The sequence below is a fragment of the Neoarius graeffei genome, chromosome 22, assembly GCF_027579695.1.
Source record: "Neoarius graeffei isolate fNeoGra1 chromosome 22, fNeoGra1.pri, whole genome shotgun sequence".
Classification (NCBI taxonomy): Eukaryota; Metazoa; Chordata; class Actinopteri; order Siluriformes; family Ariidae; genus Neoarius; species Neoarius graeffei.
Genome location: NC_083590.1, coordinates 30384805 through 30407393, shown reverse-complemented (window position 1 = coordinate 30407393; position 22589 = coordinate 30384805). Strand labels below are relative to the sequence as shown.

The 22589-nt window shown below is 41.9% G+C and overlaps 1 protein-coding gene across 4 annotated transcripts in view; it reads left to right on the top strand.

The window, feature by feature from the left end:
* Positions 1-22589, top strand: part of col16a1 (collagen, type XVI, alpha 1) — a 268861-nt gene that overhangs the window by 86206 nt on the left and 160066 nt on the right. For all 4 annotated transcript variants that reach the window (XM_060904731.1, XM_060904732.1, XM_060904733.1 and 1 more), the window contains exons 5-7: positions 294-417; positions 7566-7847; positions 12678-12758. In XM_060904731.1, the coding sequence (XP_060760714.1) occupies positions 294-417; positions 7566-7847; positions 12678-12758 (487 nt within the window). The remainder of the gene's footprint in view (positions 1-293; positions 418-7565; positions 7848-12677; positions 12759-22589) is intronic.

Genomic DNA, 22589 nt, shown 5'->3' with positions numbered 1-22589 from the left:
CATTCCCTCACCCCGTGACCCATGTACTGCACTCAAACTTATTGTGATTGAGAGAGAAAAATGTGTTTTCTGCAGCAAACACATTCTCACAGTTTGGTTACACATGACCTCTAAAGTTGCATCCAGTAATAGAAATAGATATGTGGTCGACAAAACTGTGTTTCTTATGAAAACAAGGGTCAGGGTCACTCTCGTCTGTGCAGCCAAACACGGAAAACGCCTTGCTGGTGCAATTGTGTAGCTGGGTGTGTGTGTGTGTGTGTGTAATCCTATTTCATGAAATCTCTCCGCAGTCAAGTGTTTCCACATGGACTACCTGAGGAGTTCACACTGGTCTTCACCCTGCTGCTGAAGGCCAAGGCTCTGAGGGATAACGTCTACCTTTTCCAGATATCTGATGAGCAAGGGTATCCACAGGTACAGAATGATATTCTTTCAGTCTTCTTTCTGCTAAGACGCCAGGCACAGTTTTTACAGAAATGATCTAAGCTTTTTCGAGCTGATCCTTCCACATAAATGCACGTACTGTAGTCAGTAAACATTCATTTATGTATTCCTTTTTATAACATCACCACTGCTTTAATCATGCTTTAATGATGTTTTTCCTGTCAAAGCCCTGTGTATGAAACTAATTGTAATTATGTTTATGAAACACACCACACGGAGGTTTAACTTGGCTAATCTTGTAAAATGTTGTCTTTTACAGTCGAGATTTACTTTACGTGCTCGTTCTAATACGTGGTCCTTTCTATAGATCGTTCACCAGGGACGAGTACAGCTTACAGTCCAAGCTTGTAGTACTCGAGTCTGACTCGTGCCTTAATTTCAAGGACTCGTGACTTATGGGGTGCCATGTGTCACCGGGCCCATTTCGTGGACGAAATGCATTTCGTCCATCACGAAATGCATTTCGTCCATCACGAAATGCAGTTCGTCCATCACGGAATGCATTTCGTCCATCACGGAATGCATTTCGTCCATCACAGAATGCATTTCGTCTATCACGGAATGCATTTCATCGGATGAAATGCATTTCGTCCCACGAAATGCATTTCGTCCATCACAGAATGCATTTCGTCATCACAAAATGCATTTCGTCCGACGAAATGCATTTTGTGATGACGAAATGCATTCTGTGATGGACAAAATGCATTTCGTCCAACGAAATGGGCCCAGTGACACATGGCACCCCATAGTGACTTGACCTGGACTTGAGCACTGATGACTTGGACTCGTGCATTAACTGCATTCGGATTTGTAAATTGGAAACTCGGATTTTTTCTTTATTTTTTGTAACATACCATGATAATTTGGCATAAGACATTTATATCCAGGGCTTTGAACCAGAATTTTTTTTCTATTGGTTCGTTCCGAACAGAAATGGAATTTTAACCTTTCCGGTTTTGGGTTCCACCATTAAATAGACGTTCCCGAACCGGTTAGAACAAAAAAATTTCGTTCCCGGAACGGTTAATTACGTTCCCTGTCAGCTGTTTAACAAATGGCTATAAAATTATGTCTCTGTCTCATCCAGCTTAAGCCAAATGTAGCCTAATTCTATTACAACCTTCATTAAATAAGACAAGAAATAATTCAAAACAATTATTATTTCAAATGTTGGCGATTTGGATTCTCAGTACGTTTTCCCATCTACACAAACAGAAAAAGTGCCAAAAATGAAAGATAATTCGTTTAGTGTGTTACCAAAGGCTAGTCAGGCCCTATGCATTGATAGGCTAACAGAGGTTAACGTCATTTAATGTTCGCGAGCCTCTCATTAACGTGGACAAATATATTGATATCGTGTTTGAAATTGACGTTTTTGAATAACGATAGACGGCAATATTTACCTCTTATTTAAGATGTGGAGACGTGATAGTAGTCCACCCTCCCGCTCTCTCCATTCAGTCAGCGAACGTCACACAGGAAGTGAACCCCAGCGGGTCATAGAAACTTGCGCAGGAGAAGAATGACTTTTTTATTTGTAGGCTACGGAAATTTTGAGGAACGAAATAAAAACCGGTATTAACCGGTTACCATTATTTTTAATAAGCGTTTCTGTTCCGGAACATAAAAAATAATAAAGTTTCTGGTTTCGTTTCTGTTCCATGTGAAATAGAAAAAGTTCCCGGTTTTCGTTTTCGTTCCTTGAACCGGTTCAAAGCCCTGTTTATATCTACATTAATTTTTGTACGAATTCCGTGCGAGTGTCACACCTGCGTGCCTTGGCGCATGCATCACACCAAGCGGACTCTCGCGCACACGCGCCGTAAATGGTTTCACATAAAGGCAGCAACAGCCACCATCAAATGGTCCGGTTGGAGTCTTGTTCTCGGCTCAATAGTGGACTCGACTTGAAATTTTCTTTAATGACTTGGACTTGACTCGGACTTGAACACTGGGGACTCGAGACTGGACTTGGACTCGGTTTAGTGACTCGACTACAACACTGATAGAGTCAACATAATGTAATACTAATAATAAACAATTTAAATATGTATTGCTACTTCACAACCTACCTTCCGAAGCAGGTGAGCTCAGAACCAATCATTGACGAGCTGCCTCTGTGAATTCCTATCTTCCATTGGTTTCATCAAATTTCTCCTGTTCATATTTGTATCTTCTTGGAGCTGATTGTCATTTTTTTCTTGGTCTGCCACAACTTTTTGTTCCATGACCCGGCTCCTACGGCACCAGTTTGTGATCCGCTTCATCCTTTTTTTTCTCCAACAGTGATCTGCAAATCTCAATCTCCACTTGTGGATGGTTTCACTAAGAGGTGGTAGATCTTTATAAAATGCATTGTTTGTGAGTTTTTGCCGCCATGATACATTTAGAACAATTCTGAATTCTGCATTTTTGTGTAAGTCCCATTGAGCCTTCTCTCAAGAGCTTCTGTTAGTGTCCAGCATTCGGCTCCGTATAGCAATACGCTCTCCACTGCTGCTCTGAAGAAGCTGATTTTCACGCTTGACTCCCATATCAATTTATTGACAATTTATTCATGGCTGCCCATGCTAGTACAATTCTTACTTCAGTGTCTTTACTGGAGCTGCTATTCCAAGACCCCAGGTACTTGAAGTCTTCCACGCAGTTCAATAGCTGGCCCTTTGTTGATGTTACTTAACAAAGGAAAACATATAATAGTTGAAATGCTGAAGTGTTCTGTAAGGATATTAACATTTAATACCTTTGAAAGAGTCTTCAGTGTTTTGTAATAGTCAGTATGTTTTCTTGATGTAACTTGGCCCTCTATTGTACAGTATGGTGTTGCCATATGGTAACAATTTATTTTTCAAATTTTTTTCATTGGCAGTACCTGAAAACCTATGCTTTACTCTAGATTTGTGAAAACGGGGACCTTCTTTTTTTTAAGAAACATAATTGTCAGATGGGCAGCACGGTGGTGTAGTGGTTAGCGCTGTCGCCTCACAGCAAGAAGGTCCCGGTTCGAGCCCCGTGGCCGGCGAGGGCCTTTCTGTGTGGAGTTTGCATGTTCTCCCCGTGTTTGCGTGGGTTTCCTCCGGGTGCTCTGGTTTCCTCCACAGTCCAAAGACATGCAGGTTAGGTTAACTGGTGACTCTAAATTGACCGTAGGTGTGAATGTGGGTGTGAATGGTTGTCTGTGTCTATGTGTCAGCCCTGTGATGACCTGGCGACTTGTCCAGGGTGTACCCCGCCTTTCGCCCGTAGTCAGCTGGGATAGGCTCCAGCTTGCCTGCGACCCTGTAGAACAGGATAAAGCGGCTACAGATAATGAGATGAGATGAGAATGATAATTGTCAGATCACATGACCAGGAAATGCTCGTAGCACTTCCCTTTTCAGCAGACGCTTGACGCTGTCTTGGTCATCACCTGACTGCTGTCAAAATTGAAGTGTTGTTCAGTATTGAGACAAAAGTCCTTCAAGAAAAAAGTTAAAACGCTATCTTTGGTAAGTAAACATTTAGTTTGGATCATTAAAATGAGTTTAGATCTCATCTCATTATCTCTAGCCGCTTTATCCTGTTCTACAGGGTCGCAGGCAAGCTGGAGCCTATCCCAGCTGACTACGGGCGAAAGGCGGGGTACACCCTGGACAAGTCGCCAGGTCATCACAGGGCTGACACATAGACAACCATTCACACCTACGGTCAATTTAGAGTCACCAGTTAACCTAACCTGCATGTCTTTGGACTGTGGGGGAAACCGGAGCACCCGGAGGAAACCCACGCGGACACGGGGAGAACATGCAAACTCCGCACAGAAAGGCCCTCGCTGGCCACGGGGCTCGAACCCAGACCTTCTTGCTGTGAGGTGACAGCGCTAACCACTACACCACTGTGCCACCCGTGAGTTTAGATGTTATGGAAAAGTGTAATTGTTGCCATATGGCAACTTTTGCCACTCACAGATATGTAATATTGGATCATTTTCATTCAATAAATAAATGACCAAGTATAATATTTTTGTCTCATGTGTTTAACTGGGTTCTCTTTATCTACTTTTAGGACTTGTGTGAAAATCTGATGATGTTTTAGGTCATATTTATGCAGAAATATAGAACATTCTAAAGGGTTCACAAACTTTCAAGCACCACTGTATTTTTGTCGCAGGTTTTATGTAGTTTAGTGATGACTGGTCATGGCTTCTAATTGCACTTGCAGTCTAAAGGTGTTTTTCCACGTAGTAGTCCATTACCTGACTGCAGATGAGAACAGCATTGATTCTTTTCATCCAGTTCCTATTTGGTTTGGTTTCATTTCACACTGCATGTAATCAAAGCAAACACAAGGGAAAAAAGACTTTAGCTGAGTGTGTAGGGCTGAAAATATGCTCATAGAACTTTTTCATTCATTCGGAAGAATTACAAATAAAATGGCCTCAATGAGACTGTATCTCATACTGGCCAAGACGTCCATAAAATCGTAATAGAGGCTACAGCTCTGGGGAAGAAGCTGTTCCTCAATCTATTTGTGCGTGTCCTGATTATCCTGTATCTTTTGCCTGATGGGAGGCGAACAAACAGTTTATGACCTGGGTGTGTTGAGTCCTTGATAATAATGTTAGCCCTCTTACATAAACGACTAGCGTGAACTACAGTATGTCCAGCTCTGGTAGCGTAATTCCCACAATCCTCTGTGCAGTCTTAACTATCTGGTCCAAATCTCTCCGGTTCTCTGCAGCGTACCAAACTGTGACACAGCAGCAGAGGAAGCTCTCTATGGTGGTGTTTACATTAGACCGTATCAGCGGATCATCAGATTAACGTTTTTAAAACGATTAGCGTGCACACAGCAACACCAATGCACGATTCGCGTGCACACAGCAACGCCAATACACGGATACGCTCGGCTCCGCAGGCATCCTGCGCTCCAAATCACAGCGAGTGCCCTCTGGAGGGTGCGCAGTCCGGCCCTGCGCAGCTCACAGAGCGCGCGAGTGAAGCGCATGAGCAGTGATTCGGGACAAATAGCAGGAAGTGAAAGTCCACGCCGTTTTTCAGCAGTCGCGTCACATGACCAACATGGCATGACCAACGCCAGCGAATCAGGAAGGTGGATGTCACAGTGACGTTGTCCAATGACGACGTCAGCACGTGGCATGACCAACGCCAGCGAATCAGGAAGGTGGATGTCACAGTGACGTTGTCCAATGACGACGTCAGCACGTGGCATGACCAACGCCAGCGAATCAGGAAGGTGGATGTCACAGTGACGTTGTCCAATGATGACGTCAGCACGTGGCAAGACCAACGCCAGCGAATCAGGAAGGTGGATGTCACAGTGACGTTGTCCAATGACGACGTCAGCACGTGGCATGACCAACGCCAGCGAATCAGGAAGGTGGATGTCACAGTGACGTTGTCCAATGACGACGTCAGCACGTGGCATGACCAACGCCAGCGAATCAGGAAGGTGGATGTCACAGTGACGTTGTCCAATGACGACGTCAGCACGTGGCATGACCAACGCCAGCGAATCAGGAAGGTGGTGTCACAGTGATGTTGTCCAATGACGACGTCAGCTAGAGCTCAGCACAGCGTATCCTCGTTTCTCAATGTTTAAACAGCACCGGATCAGATACGTAATGGATTGAATACGTGGGCCCTGGCGGATTCAAGTTGTTCCGCCTGTGGAGTCGTTTCACGGCGTTTTAATGTGAACGGACAGTGCATCCGCGACGAAAACGAGACGGATACGGTCTAATGTAAACACCACCTATTGTGCTCTTGTAGAAGTTCTCTAAGAGCTGAGAGGGGAGTTTAAGAGTTTTTGAAGCTTTCTCAAGAAGAAAAGCCTCTGCTGAGCTTTCATCACCAGGTGGGAGATGTTAAGGGTCCGTGTCAGATCCTTTGCGATGTGGAGTCCTAGGAATTTGATGTTGGCCTTCTCCACCTCACCTTAACCACCACTTCAGCACAGATCTCATGGAGGCACCATGCGATAAATAAATGATTTTGATATTTATATAACTATCTAGGTTTAAACATTTGATGTATCAAGTCAAGAGTTTTTTTTTTTTTTTTTGTCAGTTGCTATGGCTTTATTCTTTAGCTCAGTTTGCACCTTGTGGTTCGGATCTACAACAAGAACCATCAAAATGCACTATTTATTTATTGGTTCACTTCCTGCCGTCAGGTCAATTTCGGGTCGAATTGCTTTCCCTCTGCAAATGGACCATTCTAGCATTGACGTAGAACCAGACTGTGACCACGTCACTCTCAGACTGCTTCTGTTCTCAACTGGGCGGCACGGTGGTGTAGTGGTTAGCGCTGTCGCCTCACAGCAAGAAGGTCCAGATTCGAGCCCCGTGGCCGGCGAGGGCCTTTCTGTGTGGAGTTTGCATGTTCTCACCGTGTCCGCGTGGGTTTCCTCCGGGTGCTCCGGTTTCCCCGACAGCCCAAAGATATAGAAGTTAGGCTAATTGGTGGCTCTAAATTGACCGTAGGTGTGAATGGTTGTTTATCTCTATGTATCAGCCCTGTGATGACCTGGCGACTTGTCCAGGGTGTACCCCGCCTCTCGCCCATAGTCAGCTGGGATAGGCTCCTGCTTGCCTGCACAGAATGGATGTTCTCAACTGCACAAATGACCCAGACTGAGGGACAAAACGCAACACCATTAGAAGCAAACCGCAACAGAAATGTCATATATGTATGAATATATTCAGTGCTGATGAATTTCTGTGCACTGTGTGTGCATTATTACAATACTTTCAGACTTGCACTTTTAAAAGTGCCATTAAATCAACAGACAAGACGAATCGTTAACCGCAGCTACACATATGGCAATTAATCAAAACATACCTCCAGTCTTTCTCCATGATACGGACACAGGTTATTGGTTCCTGCGCCATCATTCGCTCCAACATTCACCATTTATTTCCAGACGAGTCTTTCATTAAACCTCACCATGTGAAGTAAAACAACAGGTGCCTATTTATCGCCTCGCTGATAATTAGAGCTTAAAGACCTCTGAAGCTAATGAGCTAGAACTTATCCTTAACCTTAATTCAGACTGTGCTGTTTGAAACATACAATTGAACCGAAGGTATTAAAGTTAACCCTTTGTGTTTTACGCAGCTGTCGCTGGACCTGAATGGACCGGAGGGTACGCTGGCACTGCGGACATCTTCTGTAGATCAGGATGCCTCAGGAACAGGGTGTGTGTTCGATGGAGAAGGTGTGGAGTCTCTGATGGACCTGCGCTGGCACAAAGTAGCTCTGAGTGTGCAGAAGACTGCGGCGTCTCTTCACGTAGACTGCGGCTCTATCGAGACGAAGCCGCTGGAGCCTCGGGGCCATGTCCCAATTACTGGACACACGCTGATGTTCATCAGGGCCAGCAATGCCGCTCCTGTTGAGGTACAATGCTCTGTTTACGAGGTAGTATTTGGCACAATCGTAACGTGTTTTAAAATACATCCAAGGTTCCTGCACAAATCCGGAAGTATGGAAGCATATAGAATGGGAATCAAAATAGGGTGAAATAACAAATTACGGGTCTAAATCCGCTTTATTTTGACATTTCTGTTTATTTTGGTGCTCCAAATTACAGCTTATACTTTCCCTTATCGCAGTGCAGTTAATGACCTTTAAAAATTAATTACTGTACAACATTTAAGCTTGAAATTCAATCAAGGAATATTTTACAGGGTTTTTTTCCCCCCTTCTTTTTTGTTTATCACAAAAGGAAGGGGCAAAAGCGCATGTCTTTTTTTTAAACTCAGTAATGAATGAAATAGGAAATATTTCAGACGATGGCAGAGTGGGTGTTTTTGAGAAATATTATAAGAATTAGTAAGAAATGTCAATAAAAAAATGTCATTTTGGAGAATTTGAGGCAAGCACATCAATTAAAACAAACAAACAAACAAACAAACAAAAACCCAAGTGTTGTTCTACTTTGAGAAAAAATAAAAAATGAGACATTTTGTCACAGATACAGCGTAACGGCTAATATGGAGAGGAATTGCCTGTGCTACCTTGTGTGGCAGAAAAAAAAAAAGAACAGTAGCAGCTGACTTCCTGCTCCCCTGCTAATTGTGCAGAACATTACTAATGGTGTCGAAATGTTGCTTCCTGTGCATTGGCTACCTGCAGGCTCAGCCCTGGGCTTTCGTGTGTGTGTGTGTGTGTGTGTGTATTCATTCTGGAAGGTTATCTAAGGAATTGTCTGCAGAAGGATAACCACAAGCACTGGTCCTTTGGGCTTATGCTACTCAGCTCTGTAAGAGCATGATGAAACCAGATCCGAAGAGAATGTCTTAACAAGCATCACCCATGATGTATTAATCAATCACTACTTCTTAATCAAATCAAATCCAGACGCACACTCGGCTGAATGATCAGTTACGTGGTCATGTGTAATGTATGTGCTGGTTGGGACAGAATTTAAAGGAGATACACAGAACCTTTATTTTTAAATAAATTTCTGAGTGGTTGGTATCTCCATCCTTGACTCTTGTATGCTGCATAAATGGGAATAAAAAACTATATATAATATATATATATATATATATATATATATATATATATATATATATATATATATATATATATATATATATTTTGAGAGTTAAAATCGACCACAAAGTTGGCATTCGAGCTGCCCCGCCGAGCCAGCCAGCCCTGAGTGCATGACGCCACAGCGGGAACCGGTGCTATAGACCAAAGCCAGACTCGGCAGGCGAGAGTGGTTGCAGTGGCCTCTTCGTTCGGATTTATTGGAGGTTCTTCGGATTCCTCAGATAGTAATACATCTGACTGTGACAGTCCTGAAATTGGAGTGTGTGTACATGCTACTGCTATACACGTAGAACCGTATCAGTCCGAACCATCGGAAAGTGAATCCGATAGTAACCCATCAGCCATGGAGGCCCCCACCTTACGAAATAAAGCCGTCTAGAGAACTGGATGGAATTGAACTGACAGTCTTATGTGACTCTCATTAAAACAGGATGGGTGTTATAACTGATGCAACATGCATGAATTTTCACTGATAAAACATAAAAGGCTAATTAAATAATCAGATGAACTGAGACAATCACATTCTGAAGCAAATTAAATAATCTCATACCGGTAACTTAAACACACAATACAAGTTACAATGAGAGTCGGAGCTTACCTGTCTGTGTTCTCGCTTCTTGAAGCCTGATTTTGTGGCCGATTGTTTTGAAACAATCTGACTTTCAGTTCTTTGTTCATTCGCTTCTTCCACGTAAGGGTGAGATGTTGCTGCTGAGGCAAGCATATCCAGCGTGGGGGTGGAAAGAAAAAAAAAATCATATCCAGCGGAGAAATCCAACGACTGGTCCACTCATTCTCCATTTTCTCCATACTGAGTACTCCGCCATTACTGCTCGGCTCACACTCCAGGAGAACTGGTGCAACTTGTGGAGAGCTTGGCTTGATGCTTACGTCCATTAACTGTTCATACGTGTACAGTATACAGAGAATCACCCTGTGTCCGATAATCCCTCCCTACTCACTATATAGGGCACTATATAGTGAGGACGCCATTTTGTAGTGCTGTCTGAAACCTTAGTGAGGATTATTTACACCCTATATAGTGCACTCAAAGTATCCCACAATGCATCATGAAAAGCAGTGTACAACTGATGGTCACTAACCAAAGCAATATATCCCATCATGCATTGCGGTTGCACTGAAAGAAATCAAATTAAAAGTCTCAAATTTGATTTAATAAAAGGCAGCGGCAAAGAAGAACCTTGATTTACAAAAAAACTGAAAGATGCAGCTACTTTGTATTGATTAATGTAGGAAATGCGCTCAGTATAATATGGATTTATCACAAAAACACATGCATGCATTTCTTATTTTGAAAACCCACCAGCCGACTGATCTGGCACGTTTTAATTGTGTGACGGTAATGACATAAATACCAGCGCGACGGATTAGTGACCGAAAGCGTTTTTTTTTTTTTCATTTTACCAATGAGCTCACTATATAGTCGTCGATATAATAATTCCCTATATAGTGAGTAGGGAGCAGTGAATGAATGAGCGATTTCGGACACAGGGTTAGTGTTGCAGTAGAGCACAGCATGTACTACTTTTATACTTTGATGATGACTGGGATGCGGACAAACAAAATACTGAACAATGAGGTGTATTTAGAGTGTGTGGCTTAGGTTTAAAACTTTGTCAGTATTTATGTTGGGAAAGTTTTTCATATTCAGAATCGTGTTATGGATCTGCTTCAGTTTATTATTATTATTTAGTTGACATCTCTGAGAGGCGGCACAGTGGTGTAGTGGTTAGTGCTGTCACCTCACAGCAAGAAGGTTCTGGGTTCGAGCCCTGTGGCCGGCGAGGGCCTTTCTGTGTGGAGTTTGCATGTTCTCCCCGTGTCCGCGTGGGTTTCCTCCGGGTGCTCCGGTTTCCCCCACAGTCCAAAGACATGCAGGTTAGGTTAACTGGTGGCTCTAAATTGTCTGTAGGTGTGAATGTGAGTGTGAATGGCTGTCTGTGTCTCTGTATCAGCCCTGCGATGACCTGGCGACTTGTCCAGGGTGTACCCCGCCTTTCGCCCGTAGTCAGCTGGGATAGGCTCCAGCTTGCCTGCGACCCTGTAGAAGGATAAAGCGGCTAGTGATAATGAGATGAGAAGGTCACCAAGGTCAAATCTTGCAAAAATACCTAATCGGCCATAACTTCCGAACCAGCGTTCGTATTGAGATGGGACTGGTGGCATTGGAAAGCATTTTTGAATCCCTTTTGAATACACCATTGAGGTTTACCCATGACATCATCTTGAGGTCAAAAAATGAGGTCAAATTTTGAGAGATTTTTCACAAATTTGACCTTGACCTCAAAAAAGTGTTTATCAATGTGCGATCGATACTCCGACCATGAATTAACATTCTGGGCCTAATTCTAAGGTCATATGCAAAATTTGTGGTCAAAAGTTCAAAGGTCAAGGTCACAGTACCGGTTTTTAGTGCCAACATTTCAAGTGCCTATAACTTAAAAAGTTCAACTCAGAATTTGATGATTTTTTTTTTTGCAGGTTCTCCATTAAAACCCCCTTTGATTGAGAAAATAAAATCTTGAGCGAACTTGATAACGACGTCACAAAAAAACACGTCATAGTTTTGCTTTGTTTCTTTGTGATTTTCGCAAGTATCGTGCTCTGCACGACTTTTCATTTGTTTGTTTGTTTGTTCCCAGTATAACTCAAAAAGTAGTGAACGGATTTAGAGGAAATTTTGACAAAAGGTGGGCCATGGGCCAAGGAACAATTGATTAAATTTTTAAACTTGTTTGCAGGCTGAAGCCTGTGGCATATTGTGGTTAAATTAATCTGTCAGACAGTGGGGCTGGACTTAATACTGCTCCTTGCTCAAGCCAATATCGCGCAAGTCCAAGGTCAGAATCGCGTGTACCTGAGACACACATCTGCTTTCTGCAGACTCTGTCCCATGTCTCCCACACAGCCATCAGTGTAATCCTTAAGGTGGTGGTTACATCTGAGATCTGCATAAAAATATGCACAATTTCAGTGTTAAATCATTACTACACTAAACTAAACCTTTTGCCAATTTATTTTGGCAACTTTTTTATTGTATCTATTTTATTGTAGCTCTTTATAGACTGCTTTGAGATGTTTTTTCATGTCATATTTTCAAGCAGTATTAAAGCATTTTTTTTAAACTTAAGTACTCTTCCTTATTGTTGTTGAAAGTACGGTAAGTGTTACCTCTCTTGAGTTACTGTATGCAGCATGCAAAAACTGACTCAACACCAAAGCTCTTGATGCGGCGCTGCTTTAGGGACGCAACACTGTGCTGCTTATGCAAGCTGTCTGAATCTTTTTAACCTGCTAATAAGCTCGCATAAATGAAAAGTAAGAAGTTCCACACCTACTCATGTCACGTAGAGGTAGTATGTTTGAATTGCTAAGCGCCAAGCATCCAGCAGCCATACTGGCTTGAGTGACTTGAGCACTAACTTGAATTTCTCTGCACGTTCCACTTTTGTGCCAACTCTTCCTTCATTAACATTTTCTTTTCCAGCATTGTACTTTTTCACAAATTCCTGCTTCTGACATCACAAATAACACATTATGGTTGGTTCATGTAATTTGGTTCATTACAGATTAACTAAGTACAGATTAACAAATTACAAGTAATGGGGGAAAAAGTTAAACTGTTTTTTTTTTTTTTGTCATCAGATGGACATTCAGCAGGTGGTGTTGTATTGCAACCCATCTTTGGCTATCCAGGAAGCGTGCTGTGAAATTCCAGGAGCTCGGGTAAGTAGCTCTCAAATATACATAGCAATGAAACTGAAATTTTCCCTTACACTCACATTTTTGGCTGATGGTTTCATTAAAAAATTTAAAATAAAAACTTGGGTAGGATACAACTGAGTAGTTAAATACTAAGCACCTGTCAGAAGAAATCAACATGGCAACTTGGTAGTATTTGGAATTGAACTCATGACCTTTCAATCAGTAGCCTAAAGCCTTATTCAGTGAGCCATTACTTTATTAAAACACCAGGAGAACAGAAAAATATGATTGTGCGTTTGTGTGTGCTTGCACTTATCATCTCAACTCATGATCTGATATGTGATCATGTTTTATTTACCCCATGCGCCCCTTTTCATAGCAATAATAATAATAATAATTTATATCAACAATTCCTGAAAATGGCAAATAGTAATTCCAAGCTGTTGAAACACATTGCTGTATATCAGTCCTTATGGTCCCCATAGTCCTCATAGTCCCCATATTCCTCATAGTCCCCATATTCCTCATGGTCCCCATAGTCCCCATAGTTGCCATTGTCCTCATAGTCTTCATAGTCACCATAGTCCTCATGGTCCCCATAGCCGCCATGGTCCCCATGGTCCTCCTGGTCCCCGTAGCCGCCATAGACCCCATAATCCTCATGGTCCCCATAGTCGCCATAGTCCCCATAATCCTCGTGGTACCCATAGTCGCCATAGTCCTCATAGTCTTCATTGTCCCCATAGTCACCATAGTCCTCATGGTCCCCATAGTTGCCATAGTCCTCATGGTCCCCATAGTTGCCATAGTCCCCATAGTTGCCATAGTCCTCATGGTCCCCATAGTTGCCATAGTCCTCATGGTCCCCATAGTCGCCATTGTCCTCATAGTCCTCATGGACCTGACGGTCCCCATAGTTGCCATAGTCCTCATAGTCCCCATATTCCTCATGGTCCCCGTAGTCCTCATAGTCCCCATATTCCTCATGGTCCCCATAGTCCCCATAGTTGCCATTGTCCTCATAGTTTTCATAGTCGCCATAGTCCTCATGGTCCCGCATAGTCCTCATAGTCCCCATAGTCACCATAGTTCCCATAGTCTTCATGGTTGCAATGGTTCTCATAATCCCCATAGTCACCATAGTCCCCAGCCACCAAGACATTGGTTTAAAACAAATAATCAGAATTTAACTGAATTAGTTTCCCATAAACATTGATTATGGCAAACAAAAGTCTGTGTATCTGTGACATACAGAATCATTCCTGTTTTAAGACATCATGCAATGACTGGGAGATGGAAAAAGAGATTAAGGAGTAGATAACAGCTGTGCCAGGCGATGATAACATTGCAAATACTGCAAATTAGAAAAGTATGTGCACCACGGTGAACTTGTTTTGTGAAAAGAATTTCCCTTTCCACTGCTCAAATATTTGGGGATAGTTTATGGTCCTTTTGTGTGGTTTCTAAAAAGTATTGAGCAATTTTACTGAGATTTTCCTAACTCTGTTAGCATCCTACATTAGAAAACATTATTAACTAGAAAGCTGTTGAGTCGTATTTTTATTTCAGTTTAAAAATTATGTAAAACCTCATTGTGGTTTTTTGTTTGGTCTCACTGTAGTTGCTATACTGCAGCATGCTTATGCAGTCTGTACGCATCATTTATAGTTATTTATATTTATATCCTGTGTATTAATCAACTTAAATTATTACATGTTTCATTTTTCCTTGTATTAGCAGAAATTTGTCATCATTTGTTGTAAAATATAATTAGACTGACGTTATATTAGTTTCGCTTCATAACTGATGGAATAAAACGACCCTTTGATGGAACAATCACATATTTGGACCCTAATGTTTGTTTTTAATGAATGGCACAATGAACATCGGTGAAATAAATGATCAGTCATGAGTGAGCCTGTTGTTTTGATTCCATCTCAATGAAATTGTATAGAATAATATATTTGCGTATCACAACATATAACATCTTGATGTGCTGATAATTTCTGTGTTGTTAATCAAATAGTGATAGATTTGAATACCACAGGTGAATGAGCTTGCAGGGCATTAGTGGATGAGTGTTCTGTACGAGTGTTCAGCAGATGCATTGTTTTCTTTTTTTGCAGCGAGTATATTTTATGGAAATGTACTTTTAGAACTAAATATATAGCGTTATTTATTTATGCCTTTAAACAAATGTTGGCATGGAAATTATTTGATAAATGGACCAAAATTGTGGCTAATGTGTCATTTAAACTTCATTTTAGAAGCTTAGTCAGTCCGTACTCGCAAATTACCCCAATATATTGATAGTTGCGCTTGAGCACACAGTAGCCAAAGTTTTTGTTTCAGAGTTAGAGAAAAAGTGAGCTTTTCTTCAGGAGAGAAATGAGTCTCATTAAGCACTGGACATGCACAATATTTCTGCTGAATTATGCAGCAAGATGAGAATACCGGCATGGATGCATGTAGGAAAGAATGTCCCATACAGTCTGATATATATATATATATATATATATATATATATATATATATATATATATATATACACACTACCGTTCAAAAGTTTGGGGTCACTTTGAAATGTCCTTATTTTTGAAAGAAAAGCACTGTTCTTTTCAATGAAGATCACTTTAAACTAATCAGAAATCCACTCTATACATTGCTAATGTGGTAAATGACTATTCTAGCTGCAAATGTCTGGTTTTTGGTGCGATATCTCCATAGGTGTATAGAGGCCCATTTCCAGCAACTCTCACTCCAGTGTTCTAATGGTACAATGTGTTTGCTCATTGCCTCAGAAGGCTAATGGATGATTAGAAAACCCTTGTACAATCATGTTAGCACAGCTGAAAACAGTTGAGCTCTTTAGAGAAGCTATAAAACTGACCTTCCTTTGAGCAGATTGAGTTTCTGGAGCATCACATTTGTGGGGTCGATTAAATGCTCAAAATGGCCAGAAAAATGTCTTGACTATATTTTCTATTCATTTTACAACTTATGGTGGGAAATAAAAGTGTGACTTTTCATGGAAAACACAACATTGTCTGGGTGACCCCAAACTTTTGAACGGTAGTGTATATATACGTTTTGATCCAGGGGATCTGCAGTTTTGACCCTGATTTTGAAAAGAATACTTCGGGTAAACATGTTATACACACTTAGTGTCTTGGAAGCAAAAGCAAAGGCAATGTCAAAACATCAGTTTTATTGTTTCAGATGAAGGCTCAAGTAGTGTTGCATCATGGAATCCACTTACATAAGAATGTCTTGGGGCCAAAACTGGGTTTGAGTCATTCATGTTGAAGGTTTTTTTTTTTAAACAGAGACAAGAATGTGGTGTGTCTCTCTTTTTTTTTCCCAAAATTGATCCAAGCTCTGACAAGGTTCAGCTTGCTGAATTGCTAAGGCTCAGAGAAACGTTTTGCTCCTGTGGAACTCCTGCCTACACGAAAAGCATCCAACCTCCTGAATTAATACTAGAAATAGTCAAAATAAAGAACTCAAGAAATACTTCCTCTATGAGAGGAAAAGAAACCACAGGAGAGAACGTACAATTAGTTCGGGTCTGCAGTTTAGAACCAGGTGTGTTTTATGATCAGAAAGCAGGCTTGTAGTACTCGAGTCCAGGACTCGCGCCCTAATTTGAAGGACTCGTGACTTGACTTGGACGTGAGCACTGATGACTCAGACTTGGACTCGTGCATTAACTGCATTCGGACTCGTAAATTGGAGACGAGGACTCCGATTTGTTCTTTATTTTTTGTAACATGCCATAATAATTTGGCATAAGATATTTATATCTACATCAATTTTTGTACGAATTTCGTGCAAGAGTGTCACACCTGCATGCCTTGGCACGTGCATCAGATAGACTCTCGGGCGTGACAGCACTCATGCCAAATGGACTCTCATGTGCACGCCGTAAATGGTTTCACATAAAGGCAGCAACAGCCATCGTCAAATGGTGTGGTTGGAAGTTTGTTCTTGGACTCGACTCGGATCAATAGTGGACTCGACTCGAAATTCTCTTTCATGACTTGGACTTGACTCAGACTTGAACACTGGGGACTTGAGACTGGACTCGGACTTGAGGTTTAGTGACTCAACTCCAACACTGTCAGAAAGTATATTACAACTTTGCTGATGCAGTAAGTATCACACAACGTCATGGCAGGTTTGTGATGTTGCCAGAGTGAACATGCAATGAAGCACAACATAAAGCAGATTATTTTCCTATAACAGCATAGTGTGTTAATCCTTTGATACCATGACAATTTGTCAATTATTTACTAATTATTATTAACTACTTACTAACTTATTATTAACTAAACACTGATAATTACATTGAATTTTACGGAACATCCACAGGTGGCACAGTGGTTAGTGCTGTCACCTCACAGCAAGAAGGTCCTGGGTTCAAGCATGGGTTTCCTCCGGGTGTTCCGTTTTCCCCCACAGTCCAAAGACATGTAGTTAGGTTAACTGGCTACTCTAAATTGTCCACAGGTGTGAATGTGTGTGTGTGTGTGTGAATGGTTGTTTCCCAAGCCGGGAAATTGGAGGGTTGCAGCAGGAAGGGCATCTGGTGTAAAACTATGCTCCAATGACCCTAACCCATAACTACATCATCACTTGTTTACCGCAATGCATTATGGGTGATACCCGGGGTCAACTCCGCCGTATTGTTTACTTTCTCCTTTGTTAAACACTGCATTGTTGTGTCTAAGCGGTTTTAACCATACTGCCTAAAGTGAATTGCTGTGTTCCTTACTGTGTCTACACAACAAAGACAACACCTCATTTGAGCTTTTATTGGCTGCCAGTCGAGAAGAAGAGAAGAAAGAAATGGATAAGTTTAATCCGCAATGAAAACCTTTGAACTGAATTGAAATGGACAAGTGTTTGTAGCTTACATTTCTCTGGTGGGAAAAAGACAGACTTAAACTGTGACCCAGAAATATTTCTATGGTCTGTGGAACGGCCTTCGGTTATAGAAGATTATAACAATCGACACTGTTCATCGTCTGAAACTAGTGATATTCCAAAGCCTGTAAAACAAAGCAGCATTCTTCAGCAGCCGAATGAACCTGTCGGACCAATAAAACTCCCAAACCACCAAGGGTTCTCTTTCAGGTGTGTATAATGTTCAGTGTACCTCACTAGCGGCATTTATTGATGTAAATGCATTTATACTGAACATGACACGGCAGATCAGCGGGTTTCCAAAGATTTTTTTTGGGGGGGTAATGTTTCCTGATATTAACTTTTATCTAACTAATCACTCATTTATCATTCGGACCGTTATTTGCTCACGAATCGCACGCAAGAGCGCTGCTGCTCCACACCAATTCCCGATATTCAGATAGATTTGTTTTCTCGATAAAGTTTAGCTGGTGCAATATACAGTACATCCTCAGAATAAGACATCGAGATTTGTTGTTGCTGTTGTACAGTGTCGTCAACTCGGTCTAGACCAGGGGTCATCAAACTACGGCCCGCGGGCTGACTCCGGCCCGCCACCCCCCTTTGATTGGCCCCCCAGCCCCTCTGCCCCCCACCACTTGAACCGGCCCTATGAGGCAATCCCCAAAAGTGGTTATGGCCTATTTTTTTAAATTGCTTTTTGGCAAATAATAACATGTCTGCATCTTGTATTTTGTTGATTTTATCAATTAAAATTGATATTTAGTTATAAAATGAACTATTCATATTTTCCGAATTTTCGTCATATGCTCACGATCAAGCAGTGACAGGCAGCGCACGCGCAGAGAACTGTCAGTGTTCAGGACAGCAAAATGGCTAGCGGTCAGCGAAAAGCTGACAGAGAGTGCAGAGTTTTTAAAGAACAGTGGACCACCGATTATTTTTTCGTTCAGTGTAAGGACCGTGCAGTTTGTCTTGTATGTAAAGAAAGTGTGTCGGTTTTCAAAGAATATAATCTGCGTCGTCACTACGAAACCCGCCACAAAGAGTATGCTAGTTTGCGAGGGCAACAGAATGTATTCCTTCGCCAAACCCAGATCAACCAGGCTGCTGTCTGAGCTAGCTATAAGGTAGCTCACCTACTAGCTACCCATGGAAAGCCGCTTACTGATGGGGACTTTGTTAAAGTATGCATGCTTGCTGTGGCCGAGGAGGTGTGTCCCGACAAGAAGGATGCACTCAACGCGGTGAGTCTCTCTGCACCTACTATGACCAGGCGAACCGAAGATTTGGGGGACAACGTGTATGACCAGCTGAATGAGAGAGCGTCAGAATTCGAGTTTTTTGCTTTGGCCATGGATGAGAGCAATGACGTGCAGGACACAGCACAACTGCTGTGATCTATTGATCTATTGCTCATATTATTATAATTTCACTGTTTTTAAATGTATTTATTTTATAGGCCTATTTATTTGACCTTTATTAAGTGCTGCACACAATTATTATTAATATTATTATTAATAATATCAACAGGCCTACCTACAATTTATAATTTTCCACTCACCTTTGCCAGTGTCAATCACCTCAACTAGGCAGATGTTTCTTACCTTGACAGCTTTGATGTTATTTTTATTAGAAAATAAATAAATGGAATTTCTGTGGTAGTTCAAATTAAAACAAAGTGTGAAGACTCGATTACTACTTTTGCAAACCACTAATAAAGATAAACAAATATGTGCCAGGAATCAAATGTTGATATAGTAGTGTGGATATAGTAGTGGGGGATATAGTAGTGTGGATATAGTAGTGTGGATATAGTAGTGTGGATATAGTAGTGGGGATATAGTAGTGTGGATATAGTAGTGTGGGATATAGTAGTGGGGATATAGTAGTGGGGATATAGTAGTGTGGATATAGTAGTGTGGGATATAGTAGTGGGGATATAGTAGTGGGGGATATAATAGTGTGGATATAGTAGTGTGGATATAGTAGTGTGGATATAGTAGTGGGGGATATAGTAGTGTGGATATAGTAGTGTGGATATAGTAGTGGGGGATATAGTAGTGGGGATATAGTAGTGGGGGATATAGTAGTGTGGATATAGTAGTGGGGGATATAGTAGTGGGGATATAGTAGTGGGGGATATAGTAGTGGGGATATAGTAGTGTGGATATAGTAGTGGGGGATATAGTAGTGTGGATATAGTAGTGGGGGATATAATAGTGGGGATATAGTAGTGTGGATATAGTAGTGTGGATATAGTAGTGGGGGATATAGTAGTGTGGATATAGTAGTGGGGGATATAGTAGTGGGGATATAGTAGTGGGGGATATAATAGTGGGGATATAGTAGTGTGGATATAGTAGTGTGGATATAGTAGTGGGGGATATAGTAGTGTGGATATAGTAGTGGGGGATATAGTAGTGTGGATATAGTAGTGGGGGATATAGTAGTGGGGATATAGTAGTGGGGGATATAGTAGTGTGGATATAGTAGTGGGGATACAGTATCAAATCAAATCAAATCAAGTTTATTTGTACAGCGCTTTTAACAATAAACATTGTCGCAAAGCAGCTTTACAGAATTTGAACGACTTAAAACATGAGCTAATTTTATCCCTAATCTATCCCCAATGAGCAAGCCTGTGGCGACGGTGGCAAGGAAAAACTCCCTCAGACGACATGAGGAAGAAACCTCGAGAGGAACCAGACTCAAAAGGGAACCCATCCTCATTTGGGCAACAACAGACAGCCTAACTATAATATTAATAGTTTTAACAGGTATAACCCTCAACTGTCCTCATGGGGCCGTCCTTCACAGGAGTGGGGCGATAAAACTCCGACCAGACACAGGGCACCAGGATGGATCAAGCAGGTCTGAGGGGCAGAAGAGGCCAGCATCTCAATCCCAGGATCAACATGTAACTCAGAGGGACAGATGGGGGGGGGAAGAGAGAGAGAAAGAAAACATGTTATTAGGTATGCCCTAAAAATGACAAGTATTAAATCTGTGTGGTAGGCTCGCAGAGACGAGAGTCTTTACATCAGGCATGACACACAATGGCATGTTAATATGGTAAAAAATATATCATGACCTGCTCTGGCTGGATGCTTGATTGGGTGATGGGAGCACACTCCTCAGCAATGATGAGATGCAGATGGGACCCTTAGGCCTGGCCAAGACAATTCAGTTACATTTCACCGGGTCTGGGACATGCGACAGAATGTCTGACGGCCGATTCCCTGCAGGCTACGATAGCCAGTCGAGGTCCCCACCGTCTCCACCAAAAGATTTCCTGTTGACTCCATGTAACTCAGAGGGACAGATTTGGAGTGTGGGGGGGGGGAGAAAGAAAACACAGGTGGTTAGGTATGCCCAATGTCACCTGAATAAGTAGGAACAGTATACATATTGCACCGAGTACAAGCAGGGACTCCGGCAACTAACTATGACAGCATAACTAAAAGGAGAGAGCCAGAAGGTAACACAGGCATGAGGGAGCCCCGGGACATAAAGCAGCCAGCCACTGCACCGTCAACAAACTCGAGTGAGCAAGCGAGTGGGGACTGACAGCATCCATACATCCCAGTTTACCAAAACACTCTATGTCTGAGGACCCTCCAGATCTACTCCTTTACCTCATAAACACCATTAACAAAAGGCTTGACTAAACAGATATGTTTTCAGCCGAGACTTAAATGCTGAGACTGTGTCTGATTCCCGAACATTACTTGGAAGGCTGTTCCATAACAGTGGGGCTTTGTAAGAAAAGGCTCTGCCCCCTGATGTAGCCTTCACTATACGAGGTACCAGCAGATAGCCTGCACCTTTTGATCTAAGTAGGCGTGGCGGGTCATAGAGGAGCAGAAGTTCACTCAGGTACTGTGGTGCGAGACCATTTAGTGCTTTAAAGGTCAATAGTAGTATTTTATAATCAATACGAAATTTGATTGGGAGCCAATGCAGTGTGGATAAGACAGGCGTGATGTGGTCATATTTTCTAGTTCTAGTAAGGACTCTTGCTGCGGCATTTTGAACTAACTGGAGCTTGTTTATGCACTTATTGGAACATCCAGACAGTAAGGCATTACAATAATCCAACCTGGAGGTAACGAAAGCATGGACTAGTTTTTCTGCATCATGCAATGACATTAAATTTCTTATCTTTGCAATATTTCTGAGATGAAAGAAAGCTATCCGGGTGATGTTATCAATGTGAGTTTCGAATGAAAGACTGGGGTCAATAATCACTCCGAGGTCTTTTACTGCTGCATGTGAAGAAACAGAAAGGCCATCCAGAGTTACTGTGTAATCAGAAAACTTACTTCTAGCTGTATGTGGTCCTAGCACAAGTACTTCAGTCTTGTCAGAGTTAAGCAGAAGGAAATTTATAAGCATCCAGTGTCTAATGTCCTTAACACATTCCTCAATTTTATTAAGCTGGTGTCTCTCATCAGGTTTTGCAGAGACATACAACTGTGTGTCATCAGCATAACAGTGGAAACTAATACAATGTTTACGAATAATATCGCCCAGAGGTAACATATATAGAGAAAAAAGCAGTGGACCCAAGACAGAACCTTGTGGAACACCAAACTTTACCTCGGTACGTCTAGAAATATCACCATTTATATCAACATACTGATAACGATCAGTTAGATAAGACCTGAGCCAGGAGAGGGCCGTTCCCTTAACTCCCACAACATTTTCTAGTCTATCCAGAAGAATGGAATGATCAATGGTATCAAATGCTGCACTAAGGTCAAGCAACACAAGTAGCGAGACACAGCCCTGATCAGACGCCAACAGTAGGTCGTTTACTACTTTAACCAGTGCTGTCTCTGTGCTATGATGAGGTCTAAATCCTGACTGATACATTTCATGGATGTTATTCCTATGTAAATATGAGCATAACTGCTGTGCCAC